Genomic DNA, 17,865 nt, shown 5'->3' with positions numbered 1-17,865 from the left:
ATGAGGGCATTTATCGGAGGAATAAGGGCGCTTTTTTAAGAAGGGGGAAGTAGCTTTTATTAAAAAGAAAAATAGTCACATTTCAAAATTAACGGGGCACTTATCAGAGATGAAAAGGGATAAATATGAGAAGGAGAAGGGGAATTTATACGAAGGAAAAGGAGCGTTTATTAGAGAGGAAATAGGGGACGTTTCAAAAGAAAAGCGGTAGTTATTAGAGGTGAAAAGGAGCACTCATCAAGGATGAAAAGGGGCACTCATCAGAGATGAAAAGAGCAATTATCTGAAGTGAAAAGGAGTAACTTCTCGTAGCTGAAAATGGTCATTTACCATAGATGAAAAGGGGCATTTATAAGAATGAAAAGGGACACTTTTCATAGGTGAAAGGCGCTCTTATTTTTTTAATAGGGGCACTTATAAGGAAAAGGGGCACTTATTAGAAAGGAAAAGGGGCACATGATAAAATTAAAGGTACGCTTATCTGAGTTAAAAAGGGGGTAATTATTAAAAGGGGAAGGGGCACTTCTTACAAAGGGAAAGGGGCACTTGTCCAGGTAAATGGGGCACCTCTCAGATTTGACAAGGGTAGTTATCAGAGGTGAAGGGGGCACTAATCAAAAGTGAAAAGGAGCACTTCTCGTACCTGAAACGGGACACTTGAGATTAATAAAGGCACTTATGAGAATGGAACAATTATTGCAAAGGAAAAAAAGGAAAAAAAATCGAAGGAAAAGGGGCACATGTCAAGAAAGGGGCACTTTTCTGAGGTGAAAAGGAAGAGGGGCATTTTTATAATGTTAGAGGGGCACTTTTCGTATGTAAAAAGCGGACACTTTTTTTTTTTTTTTTTTTGTCTCGAAATTTCAAAATTTGACATTTTTCTTCGTTTGGGGGGGGGTGAGGTCACCTTATTTAGGTTAGCCGTGGCTATAATTTTTTTAATTTTTTTTTAATAATAAAAATTTAAAAAAAACCAAAGGGGGGGGGGTTAGGTTTTTTTTAGGGGGTTTACATACATAAAAATACCAAAGGGGGGGGGGTTTGAACCCCCAACCCCCCCCCCCCCCCTGCGTACGCCCCTGCATGGGACTAATATAATTTTTATTGAAATAGTGTAGACTCAACTTGTAAGTTTGATTGACTGGTAATACTAGGATTGGGATAAAAACGTTTCGAGACTTGAAAAAAAGAGAAAAAACTGACATGGCTTGGACAAAACCATGTCGCTTCCATTGGCAAAGAATGAATGAAAATATCAAATAATATATGCTGATAATTATGTTCCTTTCCACTTATGCCGTTTGATGAAGTTCTGTATTAAGATGAGATGATCTTTGCATGGATGCGCATTGATCAATATAATGAGTATTCCTTTTTGACAGGTGGAATGAAATTTAATTTAAAAATTGAAGTTTCCCAGTGTTTCTTCTTCTTCACGACATTTTCCTTCTTTCAGAATGAGCCATCGTTTGATAATCACACTTTATTGTCTTTTCTGCAGGTGCGCGGCGGTTCTCAAAAAATATCTTTAGTCCTTTTATTTTCATTGGAGAGGGGGGATTGGGGGTTCTTTAATTCTTTTTATACATGTTCCTCGCTTAAATGTATTTATAATCAAGATGATTGGGGTGGGGTTTGAAGAATTTGTCTTCTTCCTTATTTCACTTCGTTTCATTATTTTACTTTGGGGTTACCATACTAAGCAAACTTCTTATTTTTCTTTCTAGAAGTAGACTTCTACATTCAGCTCAATCACGTAATCAGTAGAATTACACTAACTGAATATCCGCAACTGAACATCATACAAAATGACGATCTACAAGACCGAAGCGCGAATTTACTCTCCAAAAATTGTTGAAGATGCATCCAAAGCATCATCACAGCCACTTGAGGTAAGAAATTATACAATTTAATAAGATTTGAGTGCCGTGTGTGTACGAAGAGTGATTCCCATTTTTGTTTACGGGTTCGCGTGCAGCTGGAGTGCAGCTGAATATTGCGCAGTTGAATCGAGTGTCGTGTACAAGTAGCTGTGTATGTACGTCAATGCAGTGCAGTGTAAAGCCGCACAGATTCCAGGGGCCCGTTCCTAGACTATGACGGTTTCTAGGAACGAGCCCCAGGGTCAGGGAGCTCCGACGCCGATTCCGAAGGCGTCCGAGCCAGCTCCAGATAGGCACTTCAGGTGAAAATGATTTTAATACCTAATCAGCTTTAAATGAGGTTTGGCAGAAGAAGCAATCCTTTAGTCTAGAAGCAACATTAAACTTTGAATTTTTAAAATTGGTTAACATGGTTAAGGTAAAGCCGAGTTAGACTATCACCAATTTTGTGAAGCGCATTTAGCTGAAATTGAAGACAAAAAGGTATTACGTAATCTTATTATTTTTTTGTTTTGGCGATGGCACTGCTACAATACATGACCTATGGAGCATATTTGTTGTACTGTATTTGCATGATAGCAAATTGTTTTAGTGAATGAGTGATTGTGAGGTGTTTTGAGACAGTTGCATGAAAACATGTTGTAATTAATACATTATATAGACCTAAATCAATAACATATTACTAATCGATGGAAATAATTATCCAAATATAATCAAAATATATTATTAACATCTCGGCCGCGAAGCGGCCGATCGCTGCGAAAATTTGCACGCATGTCAAGTGAAGCGTATAGAATAATATGATAATTTCAATTTTTTGAAAAATTCACTCATTTGCATATTTATGGTAATTTATGCAAATAAAGTCATAAAAATCAAATTTTTACCCATAAATCATATGTTATTCATATTTAAGCATTCTTTTTCACTACATATATTCATTAGACCATTCTGAATAATAATACGACAATTTTTTTTGGAAGAGCCAGCTTATTCCTTATGTTATCCCTTGTTTTGATAATTTCTTATGTATTTCATTGTTTTTGTTGTTTTATTTCATTTCTTACTACAATTCAAATATTTTGACTCCTAAAACAACCACCTAAACTTTAAAAAAGACCCAATAACCCATGTTTGGTCTGTTTTTAGGAAAAATGACTTTTCCATATATGTTTTGTAATTTGTACACAAATCACGAAAATGAGCGATTTTCGGGCTGACATGCAAAGACAAAAGGTCACGTGACCTTGTAACCGTAGGTCCGATTTTCAAAAAAATTATTTTAAAAGTTGCGCAAGACTCGAAAGAAAAAAGTCAGCGAGCGGCGGGGCGCCATCCATATGCATTCCTAAGCAATTGGAAAAATCGTGGAGGGGGGGGGGGGGCCTTATTAGGGTTAAACGATTTATAAAAAATTAGAATTTTTTTTTTTTTTTTTTTTTGGCCGTGTGAAAAAGCGGGAAGGACTGCGAGGTGATTTAACTGAAGGCGCCGATTTGTGCTTGTGAACTAGTCAAAAATAATAGTAACAACGTCGTTTTAGAATAATGTGTAAGATCATTAATGTAAATTAAAAACAGTAGAGGACCTAGGATAGAACCTTGTGTTAAACTTGGATGAATATATATTGAGATCTATTACAAAGATTACTTTCAAACCAAGATGACAGACAAATTGGAGTGTTGTTTTATTTTCCAAGTGGTAAGTCATCACACCGATTACTGAGCTGGGAGACATTGCCAGGCATAGTGCCAGGTGGAGGGGCATAAATCGAAACTTAAAAGAAATAAATAATACAAAAATTTAAAAAAAACGGGAAAACGAAACCGTCCAATTGAAAGTGGAATCCGCCATGGGCGGTCGGATACCGGACGGTTAAACGTTTGACTACAGCACTAATATAAATCATCAACAGATAATTAAGAAATAAAGTACTAATTATGAAAATTCACAGATTTTCGTCCCGTCTGTGATCAACAACTTGCCTACACTCTAAAAAAAGTATCAAAACATGGCTAGGAAAAGTGACCAAACGATCGCTTTGACTTACTGAAACATTGTCAAACCTTCAGCAATTATGGTATGATATCATATTTTTATACCCACAAAGTTTGAGTGAGCTCAGACAAATATTTGTTAATGTTGCCGGCGAAATCTTCCTTGTATGTCGCGTAACTTTCAAACCGCACAGGCGATTTCCACCAAACAAAGTCACGATCTTTAACGAAGATATACGATCGAAATTGACATCATAATTTATGTGTTCGACCAATCACAATCAGCGTACAAAAGCAAGAAGACAAGCATTCATATCCGACGGCTTCCGAAAGTTAGTCGTAAGTCTCGCCGGAGGTCGGATGTTCTCGATGCTAATGGATTCACATTGAGTGTGCATGCGATCTGTGTGTATGTGAATGGGCGTGGGAGCATCGCGCGGTGAGTGAGAGTTGTCCGAGCAAATGTGTTGGTGACTGAAGTGCCTACTCCAGAGCCCGCTAATGAAAATGATTCAAACAGCGGGGTGGGTCACATTTTTTCGAAATATAAATAAGTAGGGCCTAGTAAATTACAATTTTGACTTACAATGTTTGTTGTAGCCTCTGGACATCTGTCCATCCGTCCATCCACTTAAAATTATAATTTAAAGAAGTCTTTGATGGGAAAAAGGGTGATTCTTCGTCTTAACCCTGTTCATCCTGTTGCATCGTCGATTGGCAAATCAACATGGCAAAGAGAAAGAACACATGCACGGTAGTAGCGCAACAAATATGAATATTCATGTTATAGAGCACTGTTCACTCAAAATTTCTGAATATGCACAAGGTTGAGAAGTTCTCTTTTTCTTTGATTCATCAATTTTCATGCATATTCAGGCAGCAATTTTGAGCAAATGGCGTATTTTTAGCCTGGCTTGTTTGTAAGAAGAATATTTTTAAAAAAATGATTAAACAGGATATTTTTTAAAACTTTATGCTTCATTTAAATGAGTGTAAGGTAAATTCAAATTTTCTAAAACTTCAAGGGGGGGGGGGGGGGGGGAGTAAACCCTGGCCTTGCCCCTCCCTTTTCTCTCCCACAGAACCATATATAACTTATAAGGAAAAATACTTTTTATTTAGCTCAACCATTTATTTTTTTCTTATTTTAAAATGACGTAAGAAGTAAGTAGAGCTGATGCCTTTAATTTGACTTTCGTTCTTAAAATAAAATTGATTTTGTGCATTATATGATTTTAATTGCTTTTAATGACACATGATGTACTGCCCCCCCCCCCCCCTCCTTATTTTCACAATATTTGAATGTACTAATTTGACTCTTACTGTATGAAAACTCCCAACAGCAATGCAGAGATTGTACAGGCCCTGAGTGCAGAGAAGGAAATTGCCAATTTGAGTGTGACTGCGAGGCTGGGAGTGCAGTAAGGGTTGTGCGCCGGCAGGCCAGGCCCTGCAGTACCTGGGCGCTGGCTGCCATCTGCACAGTGACCGTGGGGCTGTGCATCGTCCTGGCAGGGTTGCTGTATGTGGCCACTCGATCGGTGAGTCAAAAATTTCTATTAAAAAATCATTAATAAAACATTCAAAGCTTTTTATATCCATTTTTATTTTTGTTTTCTGCTATTTACTGCTGGTCAATAGAAGTTAGATATTGTATATATATTCTTGTGTCAGTGAAGCCATAGACTGAGCTCTTCTCTATTTAAAAAAAGAATTTACGTTGGGTCTAATATGAGTGAAAGTGCCATAGACCCCTGTTCATATATCGTGGGTGTTATTTGCCGAGCCCTCTCTTAAAGATTATAATTCAGTGAGCAAAAAAAATAAATAAATCAAGGAAAAACATGTATGCATATCTAGGATGGTATAAATTCAAATTCAGATTTTGTAATTTAGAGATTTTCGAACTTATATTTCAGAGGTACATGTATTATGCTTTACAATCCTTTTACAGAAATATTTTGATGATAGATCTTTTTTTCTTCTTTCATTTTAAGTATTTTTTCTTTCATTTAAAGTGTTTTTTTCTATAAAGAGCACAAAGGGCAAATCATCTTTGGCACCTAGCTGTTGTTGTTTTATTTTTTGGTCAAAATTGCTTTCGGTGCACCTAAAGGGGAAGACCACCAAGATATTAAGACAGTATAAATAGTAGAAAAGTAGAAAAATGACAGAAACAGGCCAGTGAATGTTTGAGCAATAACAGATTACTGGTAGAATAAGGAAGTCTTGAATTGTTGAAGGTGCAATCAATCAAACACACATTGGCGTACATGTGACGTACATGTATCTTGCGACCCCCCCCCCCCCAAAAAAAAGAATTATATTATATTTTCCCTATCATACATTCATCCTAAATTCAATTATTGCAAATATGTTTTTATACGATCCCTGTATGAAACAAATCTATTCCATCATCAATAACTAAGAAAATGAAAGTTTTATGAAATTTTCTGTACAGAGTGAATCGGAGAGGACTTCGCTAGAAACATTCACTGTTGCCAATTTTTGTTTCACTGATGACAACTTCAACAATTTGTAACTTTCCTTTTATAAATTGGATATATCATATTGCTCAAACTTTCACTTATTTGTTCTCTCATATTTCCGCCTATATTAAAACCAACTTACTATCAGTATCGGGCAGACTTCCCCTTAAAGGTAAAGACCAGTTTTGGAAACGCCCCCCTCTCAAAAAATGAAATGGAAGCTCTTATTACCAATCATGTGAAAGATTATGTTTTGACTAATACATGATGATAACAAATTTGCCGGGAAAAAGCCTACTAATTGATGTATTTGGTAAATCAGTTTATCTATTTGGACCAAATAGATAATACACACGTGTGCGTAGTCCAATATACATTTTTCTGTGTACAGTGCTTGTAACTTTACAAGACCGGGCCAAATTTCTTATCATTTTGATGATTGCAGTACACACCAATACTTATACTTATATGCTAGATGATCAACCTTTTCTGATCGATTCCACAACGTTTCTATCACAATGCAATCGCATGACCATAACTGGACTTTATCTTTAAGTGGAAATGAAAGTAGGTGTTAATGTCATTGACATGGTAAATGAGATGCCATTAAGAATCTAAAAATATGATTGGCATGAGGAAGAAGGAAGCTCATATTCTCATAACCTGTGACTCTATGTATATGTGTATTGGACTTGGACTTGGACAATACAAATGTACATCTATCTGTACATGTACATGTTCAGATATCAACAGGCTTTTTAATTTCAATTTTAATTTAGATTTAGATTTCGATTTGAATTTGAATGTAAATATAAATATGAATATAAATTTGAATTTGAATTTGAATTTGGGTCGTTAACTTCTTTTTTTGCATGATAAATGTTTCACGAAAGAAACTTGTACATAAAATTGATTTTGCCATCCATATTTTGAGTACCCGGTATCGTAATGTACAAGTCTTACAAGTCTGAATGAAATATTCAATCTTTTAGTATGACCTTCTTAACTACAGTAAATATCTATGTGTACATGTATACAAAAGTTGATTGTAGCAAACTGCTTCCTGCAATAACAATAGGCAGGATTTACATACAATACAATACTACCTGTACATTTGTGAAGGAAATAAGTGCATCTTACAGGTCACAATAGTGACGAAACTATACTTAAAGATAAACTTGAGTTCTGGTAAAAAAGAAAATGAATTCTCACAGAATCAAACGAAACTTAGAGTGAATGTTCAAGATTACAAATAAATGTCATTTGCCAAACAATTTTGGTAGAAAATGTATACTGGCTGAGTAATGAGCACAGAAAGATAAGGATATCAAGGTTAGTACTAGCCCCAACACTGTTTGTGTAGTCCCATATACAGGTACATCTTTCTGTGTACAGTGCTTGTTAATTTACCAAGACTGGGCTAAATTTATTATGATTTTGAACCTTGTATTACACACCAATACTTATATGCTACATGATCTACTTCTTCTGATCCATTCCACACCTTTTTTACAATGCAATCACATGACCAGTACTCAACTTTATCATTATCATGCAGGTATAGATACATGTATACTACTAAGGAGTTGTTTTTCAAAGATCTCCTTGCATATAAAATGTATTTACAACTCCACTGATCACATGGTGAAACTGAGAAACTTGATACAGAACAGGTGACATCAATAAGTAAAAATACAGCTGCAATATTAATATAGATATAGTAGCACACTAGGACTGGGTACTTACGATGCATTGTGTTACATTGTAAGTACCTACATGTAGTTATAGTGTGCTACTACCTAGATATCTTTGCAGATCTTCATTACCATAAAACAAACAATGCAATTTGACGATTTTTGTATTGTAATAACAACTGCAATATTAATGTACATGTAAAAGTAACACAGCAGTAGATGCAGGTTCAAGTCCCGCTGGTTCCAAGATTTTTTCTGACTTGTTTTTCAATTATAGATCGATCAATTGATCTTATTTACTGGGTGTAAGCCACAAATATGTTTAAATGATAGAAATTTCTCCCAGGAAGCATTACATTTATAAAAATTGTGTTACATTACAGAGATCTTCATTACCATAAAACTAACGATGCAATTTGATGATTTTTATCTTGTAATAACAACTGCAATATTGATGTAATTAGTAGGCTGGTAGCACATTCTAATTTTGTTACAATGTACGGTAGTCAAGATATTATCTGCATTGCCATGAATAAATGTCTTTCATCTCGTGAAAACAGTGTAATGTATACGGTAGTGTTAAATTACAAATGTACCGTACATGCAGTACATGCATATAATTAACATGTTACATTGCATGTAGATTCAGAAATGTGTTACATATGTAGGTCCTACATGTACATGTACATAATACAGATATTTTGGTCATGCAAGTATAGATCTGCAAAATAAAAAATGTACAGTACAGATGATGTCTGTTGGCTGCAGTTTTGTATAGGACAAGTACACGGCTATGACCAATCTGATTATTAGGTTCCTCCAGGGGGCCGTTTCTCGAAACCAACTCCATGACAGTCATATCTTTGTCGGCGACCTACGGAGATGTCATGAAGCGGATAAACCGTTTCACAAAGCCATGACAGACATGATATCGATATATCGCGATACTAGCAGCTCAAGAACATAGTCTTTGTCAGGATCCATTTGATTTATCAAGAATAACCCAAAACAAGTTTTGGGGCTAAAATTGTTCAAAAAGAAATATATACATATAAATTCTCCTAAAATAAATAATAAATAGTGTCATTATCATATTTACATCATCAAACGATTTGCATATTTCTGTAAAGATTCTTAAATTGAAGAAAAACCGATGAGTGTTTTTTTTCGACGGTCGAATCAAAAGTTAGTTGAAGGATACCGTAATGTGATAGTTTATCAATACGTACTTTTTGTTTATTGTGACGAGGAATTTTAGGCAAAATGTCTTTTCTCAGCCAGTTTTTATTCTAGAGTCTCATAAATACTCGTTATATAATTGATTTGATATTGAAAATATAATTTGGAAGAAGTAATTTAATAGAGAGGGAATAATAATGCACGTAGGCCCCAAAGGTATGACGGTATCCTAAGAAAAGACTATGGATCGACTATGGAAAACGGTGTGTAACATCCTTACCTCTCTTATTTACATGTATATGTTATACTGTAGTTTAATGATTTGTGATTTAATGTTTACATTCAGCTTTTTAAAGTTTCTGTATAATTTGTATTCTCACTTTTGTACATTTGCATTTCGCATCCCAGAGAATTACGTACCGAACTCGTCTATATTTTTCTCAAAATGATAGTGAAACTAATCGTCCATTTCGCGGCCCATGGAATGGCAACAAACTGACTTGTGATGGCGCTTTACAGCAATTAAAAAGATATGACAGGTTCGGAGCAGTGACAACTCGCTTGTCACGGAAGTTGTCGCTCATCTTGGCAAAGACGGCTTCGTGAAACACTTAGCTGACAAGTTGCGTGACAGTGGCGAGATGTCGTTGATCTTGTAGTTATGACGGTTTTGAGAAACGGCCCCCAAGTGGATATTAATTCAGCTTTATGCTGTATACATGAATTTAATTGGATTGAATATTATCATTTAAAAAAAAATCTTGGAGCTGGGGGTTCTTTGTTCCCCCCCCCCCCCCTTCCCTTCCTTCCTAAAAAGGCATTGCTCAGTGATAATTTAACAACGAGCCACTATTAATTAAATTCTTTGGCCAATGGCTTGGAATGCAAAGAGTGGTGAAGTGTGACGTCATCAAAAATCTATTTTTAGAATTTCTAAATTTTTTCTTCATTTTCTGAAAGAGCATCAAAAATAATGTCCAAATGTCTAAAACGAATTGAATATATTAAGTATTGGCTGAGATATGACCATCTGAATAAATAGATGTCCAATGGAAACTCAGTGTTATAGTGCTCTGGTTCATAACATTAGGAACCAGAGCACTATAACACTGAGTTCCCATAGGACATATTCAGATGGTCATATCTCAGCCAATACTTAACAAATTCAATCAGTTTTCGACATTCGGACATTATTTTTGATCCTCTTTTGGAAAATGAAGAAAAAATTGAGAAATTCTAAAAATAGATTTTTGTGATGTCACAGCTTCGGTACTCTATTATGCCCAGATAACAAATTGACAGAAAGGAAATGAATGATAAAAGCCCTTGCAAAGTTCTACTCTGATGGGGTCATCACATGCATGTACATGTACTGTACAACACACCACCTTGTGACCTTCCTATCTGCTTGATCTCTCTGTCTCATTATTTAAATGATGATGAGCCCAAATTGCCCAATGTTTGTCTACATTTGGTCTATTTACACAATCCAAACAGAGCTCTTAATCACCATTGTTATTGTCCGTCTTTTGTATTGGTTTTGTCTGTAAGAGGAACAAAAGCAAAACCTTTTTTTTTTCATTTTGCCACATTCTAAAGTTTGTCTTTACAGTCAAGGCCATGTCAGATTTTTATGTCGGTGTGTGAATTCTGATTGATGATTTTATATATTTTATATACACTCAGCAAAAAAAGAAAGTTGACACTCTTTTATTGTCCAAGATTTTCATATAAACCATCAATTACGTGTAAATATAATGAAAATATAGTTACATCAGATTAAAGGTAATACAAAGTTTTGGGAAATTTTGAAAATTGGGTGGATAGTGATTCGTTACAATTTTGATATATTTTGATGCTCCTGTGCATGTATTATAAGCCCTAGAAAATTTAGCCCCTAAAACACTTCTGCTTTTGAGAAAAACTGAATTTAAAAATTTATCGGTGCTCCCGGTAAATTTTGATAAATTTCGAATAGCGCCTACGGCCGTACAATGGTAGCTGCGACCATGAAAATCTCAGAATATGTAGTTGTGATATATAATTTCCAAACGGGAATACCTAATCGGTCGATTTTAGTCAAGAAACATTGTTTTATAGCTTGATTAATGTCTCGACCTTGAGAGGGAGCTATACAACATAAAGAGTTTATTAATTACAACTTCATAACTTAAGACTCGATTTCAACCGCGACAACGATCACTGAATATTGTAGGATCGCATATAATTCCAATATGTTCATTTGAACCAAATTCATGACCCCATACCAAAACTTTGTATTACCTTTAAAGGCCCACTGCACTTCTTATAGCTACTTCTTATAGCCCTCTATATAACAAACAATGCATAATCGGTGACCATTGGTCCCCCATGATCCTCTATTTCTTATGTTAATTGAGAGCTGAGTTGATGAGATAACCACCTGTTCAGCGACCTTGCTGTGTGGTCTAATACCTCCTGTTCACTAGTGTAGATGAGCTTTAAAGGAAAATTAACACTCTACCAACATAAAGTTTTTAACTTACACACCTTGATGAGCACATTTATTAAACTGTTAAGAAGGTCTGATTATGAAAATTGCAATTATACCAAGTAGCCATTTAAATGTTAATGGAAATGTGCATCTGTAAGAAACTCTTGTTCAACAGTGAAAACAAAGAGGAGAATTGAGCTCGGGATGTCAATTGTAGTCTCCTGAGTCAGGACTGCATGGTTTTGACTAGGCTGAGTTTTGACAAGCATGGTCAAGATGCCTCTCTTTTCATGTTTTTTGATATTGTTCCTTTTTTTTTGGTCGTTGTTGTGCCTCCACCACTGAAGTTGATGCCGGAGATATTATGTTTTCAGGTATTCAGGTTGTCCGTCCATTTGTATGTATGGCCATTTGTCCATACGTCCCGCTTTATTTTACCGCGGTACCTAAAACATAATAAGATGATGTCTCCAGTGTTCTGCAGCTTGACCTTTGACCTTTTACCCTGACCCTATCAAGACTTGTGATGGGCGCATTAATGAAATAACTAAATTATGAAATGAAGTTATGAAAGTAAATAATGCCCAGAGCATATGATCACCCTATGCCCAAACCCTGTACCTTGTGCAATCATATTCAATCATATCATTCTCCCTGTCTTTTTATCACTTAGACGATGACCCCAGGGTTCTGCAAGGTGATCTTTCCTCCTTACGAGTTCACCAACGAGACTTGCGAGGAGACCATCGGAGTCGAGGAACAGAAGCAGATCGAGACCATCGATATCCCCAAGTTCAACAGCAACCATCACATCACCGTCATGGCCGACTTCAGCATCGTGAGTAGCTTTCAGTCTACATTGCCACACTCAACCCAGGTGGTCTACAATCAGTTCGTCTACTACCCAATTAGTCTATTCCCGTATGGTCTACACCCAGCCCGTTTACTATCCACATACATGTAGTCCAATAATCATTTTGTTTTCTTATCATTTAGTCTAATGTTTATTTAGTCTAATATTCATTTGGTATGGTCTAATCTCCAATGAGTCTTCTACCCATTTGGTCTATTGTTCATCGAGTCTAATAACCAGTTAGTCTAATGCCCATTTCTTCTACCATCTGTAAGGTCTAATAAATGAGCAATAGACCAAATGGCAATAAACGGGAGTAACAGGTTAGCTAACGGAAGTAATTCCACTAATGCTTTTAGCACTGTAGGGTACATTGTAGCTTACAGTGTCCAGTAAAACCTGTATATGAAGACTACACAAGGGGGACAAAAAATGGGGCATTTATAACCAGGTGGTCTATACATACAGGTTTCTTTGATACACGGTTCAATGGAAAACACTTTTCAAGAGAAAGTTTGAAAAACAAACAATAAGGTCTTTATAGACAGGTGGTCTGTCTGTACAGGTGATCGGTAAAGCAGGTCTGACTGTAAAACTAAAACCAGGTTATTGCACCCCCGGTCATCCTCTGGATATTTATGCAATATGAATGTACATTGTAGCTACAGTCAAACCTGCTTTAGTGATCACTTGTCTCCAAAGACCACATTTTTTTTTGTTTCCCTTTAAAATGGTTTCTCATTAAAACATGTAATAAAGGAACCTGTACTTAAAGACCACCTGCCATGCACATAATCAGAAGGCGGTGATTCTCATTGGATCAAAGAAAGAATCACGTCAAATGGTTGCTTACTAACAAGCATTTATTGCTTTCTTAGCTATCAGGTAAAATAACCATCACTATCATATCTACCATCCGTAATAGGTCCATGTACTGACTTAGATGTTTCATGTGAACCAAGTCTAAAATGAGCAACTCTATGAACTCAAAGAATTGTCACGGAGCCCCTTTGATTCAGTAGAGTCAACACCTACATCTAACTCTCAACAGCACAGTGTGTACCGGGTAGACAAATGGTATACCTGTGTTCGGTTGTAATGTTCGTATCTATTTTCTCTTTCGTGACTCAGCACATGACTGCTTTCCGCGACAACGAGGACAAGCGCTGCTTCCTGATGAATCATACAAACTCCCTCTTTGAGAGCCCGTCCAACCTGCTTGAATTCATGAGAGACTACAGGGTGGGTAAAAAAAAAATTACATTTTGTTTTACTGGTGTTTTGAATCATACAAACTCCCTCTTTGAGAGCCCGTCCAACCTGCTTGAATTCATGAGAGACTACAGGGTGAGTAAATAAAAAAATTACATTTTGTTTTACTGGTGTTTTGAATCATACAAACTCCCTCTTTGAGAGCCCGTCCAACCTGCTTGAATTCATGAGAGACTACAGGGTGGGTAAAAAAAAAATTACATTTTGTTTTACTGGTGTTTTGAATCATACCAACTCCCTCTTTGAAAGCCCGTCCAACCTGCTTGAATTCATGAGAGACTACAGGGTGAGTAAAAAAAAAATTACATTTTGTTTTACTGGTGTTTTGAATCATACAAAATCCAACCTGCTGGAATTCATGAGACACTACAGGGTAGGTAAAAAAAAATTACTGGTGTTTTGAATCATACAAACTCCCTCTTTGAGAGTTCACATCCAATTTGAATTCATGAGAGACTACATGGTGGGTAAAACAAATATTTAAAAAAAAGTTTACTGGTGTTTTGAATCATACAAACTCCCTCTTTGAGAGCCCATCTAGCCTGCTTGAATTCATGAGAGACTACAGGGTGGGTAAAAAAAAAATTACATTTTGTTTCACTGGTGTTTTGAATCATACAAAATCCAACCTGCTGGAATTCATGAGACACTACAGGGTAGGTAAAAAAAAAATTACTGGTGTTTTGAATCATACAAACTCCCTCTTTGAGAGTTCACATCCAATTTGAATTCATGAGAGACTACATGGTGGGTAAAACAAATATTTAAAAAAAAGTTTACTGGTGTTTTGAATCATACAAACTCCCTCTTTGAGAGCCCATCTAGCCTGCTTGAATTCATGAGAGACTACAGGGTGGGTAAAAAAGAAATTACATTTTGTTTTACTGGTGCTTTGAATCATACAAAATCCAACCTGCTGGAATTCATGAGACACTGCAGGGTAGGTAAAAAAAAAATTACTGGTGTTTTGAATCATACAAACTCCCTCTTTGAGAGCTCACATCTAACCTGCTTGAATTCATGAGAGACTACACCACTTTAACCAAATTTGAATGTGATATTATAGTATTAATGACTGCTTTGAGAGAAATAGTTGTTTTATTACGCTCAAGGGAAGGTTAGAATTGTGCTATTCCCCGAGGCTTGCCGAGGGGAATAGCCCAATTGTAACCTTCCCGAGAGCGTATGAAAACAACTATTTCTCGAATATTAAAGCAGTCATTAATACTTTTATATGCCGAAAAAAAATAGACTAAAAAATGAAAAATTAAAAATATTTATCATTTTGTCGAAGACGGGATTCGAACCCTTGCGTACAACAAGAGGTGTCCAGAAAACCAACGCTTAGACCACTCGGCTATGGCCCGCCGTTAACATGCTTGGCAGTTTTCTCCAAAATATACATTAAAATGGATTGAAACCGGCTTCGCGTGTGATGAATGCTTCGCAAAAGCTCCATATACGGACTCTTCTTTTACTTTTGCAATGCATATTGGCACGAACTTAGATCAAGATCTATCGGCAGATGTTGTTTTTTTGTTTTTGGAAGTTTATTTTCGTCTTCATGTCAACAATGCAAGATAAAATTGTCGGTAAGATCGATCGAGATTCAATTGTATTGAAATTACCGACCAATCCTTCGCACACATACGGCATCCTCCATCGCTCAAACCATTTTTTAACATGTAAACCTATGGGGTAACCATGGAGGCTGACCAACTTTTTTTAATAACCATGGTTATTAAAAATATTGAAATGTTTTATGCATGGTTACCGAGAATTTTACAGGAACAGTTGAAGTTTATGAATGCAATTCGACCAATCAGATGGCTGGATTTCTTAAGTGAGGTATATAATTTGTTTTATTGCAAAAATAATAGTTCTTCAGCAAAATAATGAAAGTTATGAATGTATAGTAGTTGTTGTGTTGCTGTTTTAATGACAATAAGTCTAATTATGACTTCTTTTTTTCCCTTTTTTTTTCTCCATCATTTATTAATTGCATAATACATACATGAAAAACACATAACTTTATCAATTACAAAGAAAAACACATGAATTATACTTATATCACAAAATTAATTTTACTTAAAAAACAACAACATACTGGTAATCAACATTTTTTTCCAAAGGTGATACTTTTCAACATTTGCCCTTCATAATATTTCCTTTAAATAAATGTTGAATATGTTTGTAAATTTAATTATGACTCGTGATCCTCAGAACGGTGCCCACCTGACTCAGCTGAAGACCATCTATGCTAAGATGCAGGTCCAGGGTCCTGCTATTAACATGACAGTAGTGGCTACCAGCATCCAGACTCATTGCTTTCAGATCTCAACCTTCTGGCTTCACTCCACACAGATCATTGAAGAAGGTAAGCAAGGGAGGAAGGGACGGGGAAGAGAGAGAGGGGGAGGGATACAGGGGGAGAGGGAGAGGGAGGGAGGGAGGGAGGGAGAGGGAGGGAGGGGGAGAGGGAGAGCAGGAGAGAGAGAGGGGGAGAGAGAGCAGAAGAGAGAGAGAGAGAGATATAGAGAGAGAGAGAGAGAGACAGAGAGACAGAGAGAAAGATGGATGGATGAGACACTGTTGATTTTTAACCCTGATATAACAAGGTTTCATTTAAGCCTCTCTGCACTAGTTTGGCTAGGAGGGATTAGACCTCCCTGCATGGTCACTGGCAGGTGGTTATCTCATCAAATCAGCTCTCAATTACCGTATGTGCCGGCATAAAGGCTGCAGTATTTTTGGAAGAGAAAATATCAAAAAGCCGGGATGCAGCCTTTGCGGCGAAAGAGTAAAAAAAAAAAAACGCAAGTCAAAACCATGAAAAACAACACAAATTTGTACATATGGGACAACAATGAAATATGATGGACATTTCTAGAATAACTGTCTAGAATAACACATGTCTTACTGACAATTATGTGTTATATTTTTTTTAATGAAGGGCAAAGTTTTGTCAATCTCTTAAATAAAATTGATAACTTGCCAGCCAAACTCTACTGGTAGACCTAGATTTAAGTTTTTGCCATAGCTAAAGCAACCTCAACCCTCTCAGCTCGCGCGAGCAAAGCTATGGTGCAATACACAAGAGAAAGCTGCAAGGAAAATCATCATGGTCGGGATTTGCCACGGCCTTATCACCAGCAAATACGGTAACATAAGAAAAAGAGGACCATGGGGGACCAACAGGTACCACTTAGGCATTATTGGCTAAATAGAAGGCGCAAGTAGTGCAGTCCCACTTAAGGCAAGAAAATGTCCCTTGTCAAATGGAGATGTGTTACAAGAAAGCCCCCCCCCCCCCCAGTACAAAGTTGCTTACATGTATCCCTCTCTGTTCTACTTGTTTATCTAGGTGGTCTCGTGAAGAGGAGTGTGGACTCTGAACCTAGTCAGTCGCTCGTCTTCTGCAACGGAAAGGACCGAGTCCATGTCGATATTATGGGCGCTTAGAGGCAGAAAGATTTAAGAATAATCAAATCAGCACATCATTAAGGTTTGCACGGCTAACCCCATCGATGACTTAGCCCGGAAATATATCCACGATTGTATAAATCAAATTTTAATGTTATATCAAATTTTATTGGACTTAGGATTATTTGATCAAGTAAATTGGTCTTTAAGTTGTTTATTAAAGGTAATACACAGTTTTGGTATGGGGTCATGAATTTCATTCAAATGAACATATTGGAAGCATATGCGATCCTACAATATTCAGTGATCGTTGTCGCGGTTAAAATCAAGTCTAAAATTATGAATTTGTAAATAATAAACTCTTTGTGTTGTATAGCTCCCTCTTAAGGTCAAGGTATTAATTGAGCTATAAAACAATGTTTCTTGACTAAAATCGACCGATTAGCTATTCCAGTTGGGAAATTATATATCTCAACTACATATTCTGAGATTTTCATGGTCGCAGCTACCATTGTACGGCCGTGCACGATATTTGAATTTTTTGAAAATTTACCGGTGCATTGTTATATTCAATTTTTCTTGAAAGCAGACAGTGTTTTAGA

The 17,865-nt window shown here is 36.4% G+C and overlaps 1 protein-coding gene across 1 annotated transcript; it reads left to right on the top strand.

The window, feature by feature from the left end:
* Window positions 1–1,728: 1,728 nt before the first annotated feature.
* On the top strand, window positions 1,729–17,577 carry LOC592569. Its single transcript, XM_030981700.1, has 6 exons — window positions 1,729–1,892; window positions 5,224–5,421; window positions 12,389–12,553; window positions 13,700–13,810; window positions 16,064–16,217; window positions 17,205–17,577. The coding sequence occupies exons 1-6, from the start codon at window positions 1,809–1,811 to the stop codon at window positions 17,300–17,302; spliced, it is 810 nt and encodes a 269-aa protein (XP_030837560.1). The 5' UTR covers window positions 1,729–1,808; the 3' UTR covers window positions 17,303–17,577.
* The last annotated feature ends 288 nt before the right edge of the window (window positions 17,578–17,865 follow it).

Source organism: Strongylocentrotus purpuratus, unplaced genomic scaffold (genome assembly GCF_000002235.5).
Source record: "Strongylocentrotus purpuratus isolate Spur 01 unplaced genomic scaffold, Spur_5.0 spur5_scaffold_12, whole genome shotgun sequence".
In the NCBI taxonomy this organism is placed as follows: domain Eukaryota; kingdom Metazoa; phylum Echinodermata; class Echinoidea; order Camarodonta; family Strongylocentrotidae; genus Strongylocentrotus; species Strongylocentrotus purpuratus.
Note: the sequence above shows the minus strand (reverse complement) of the source record. Positions and strands in the feature narration are given on the sequence as shown.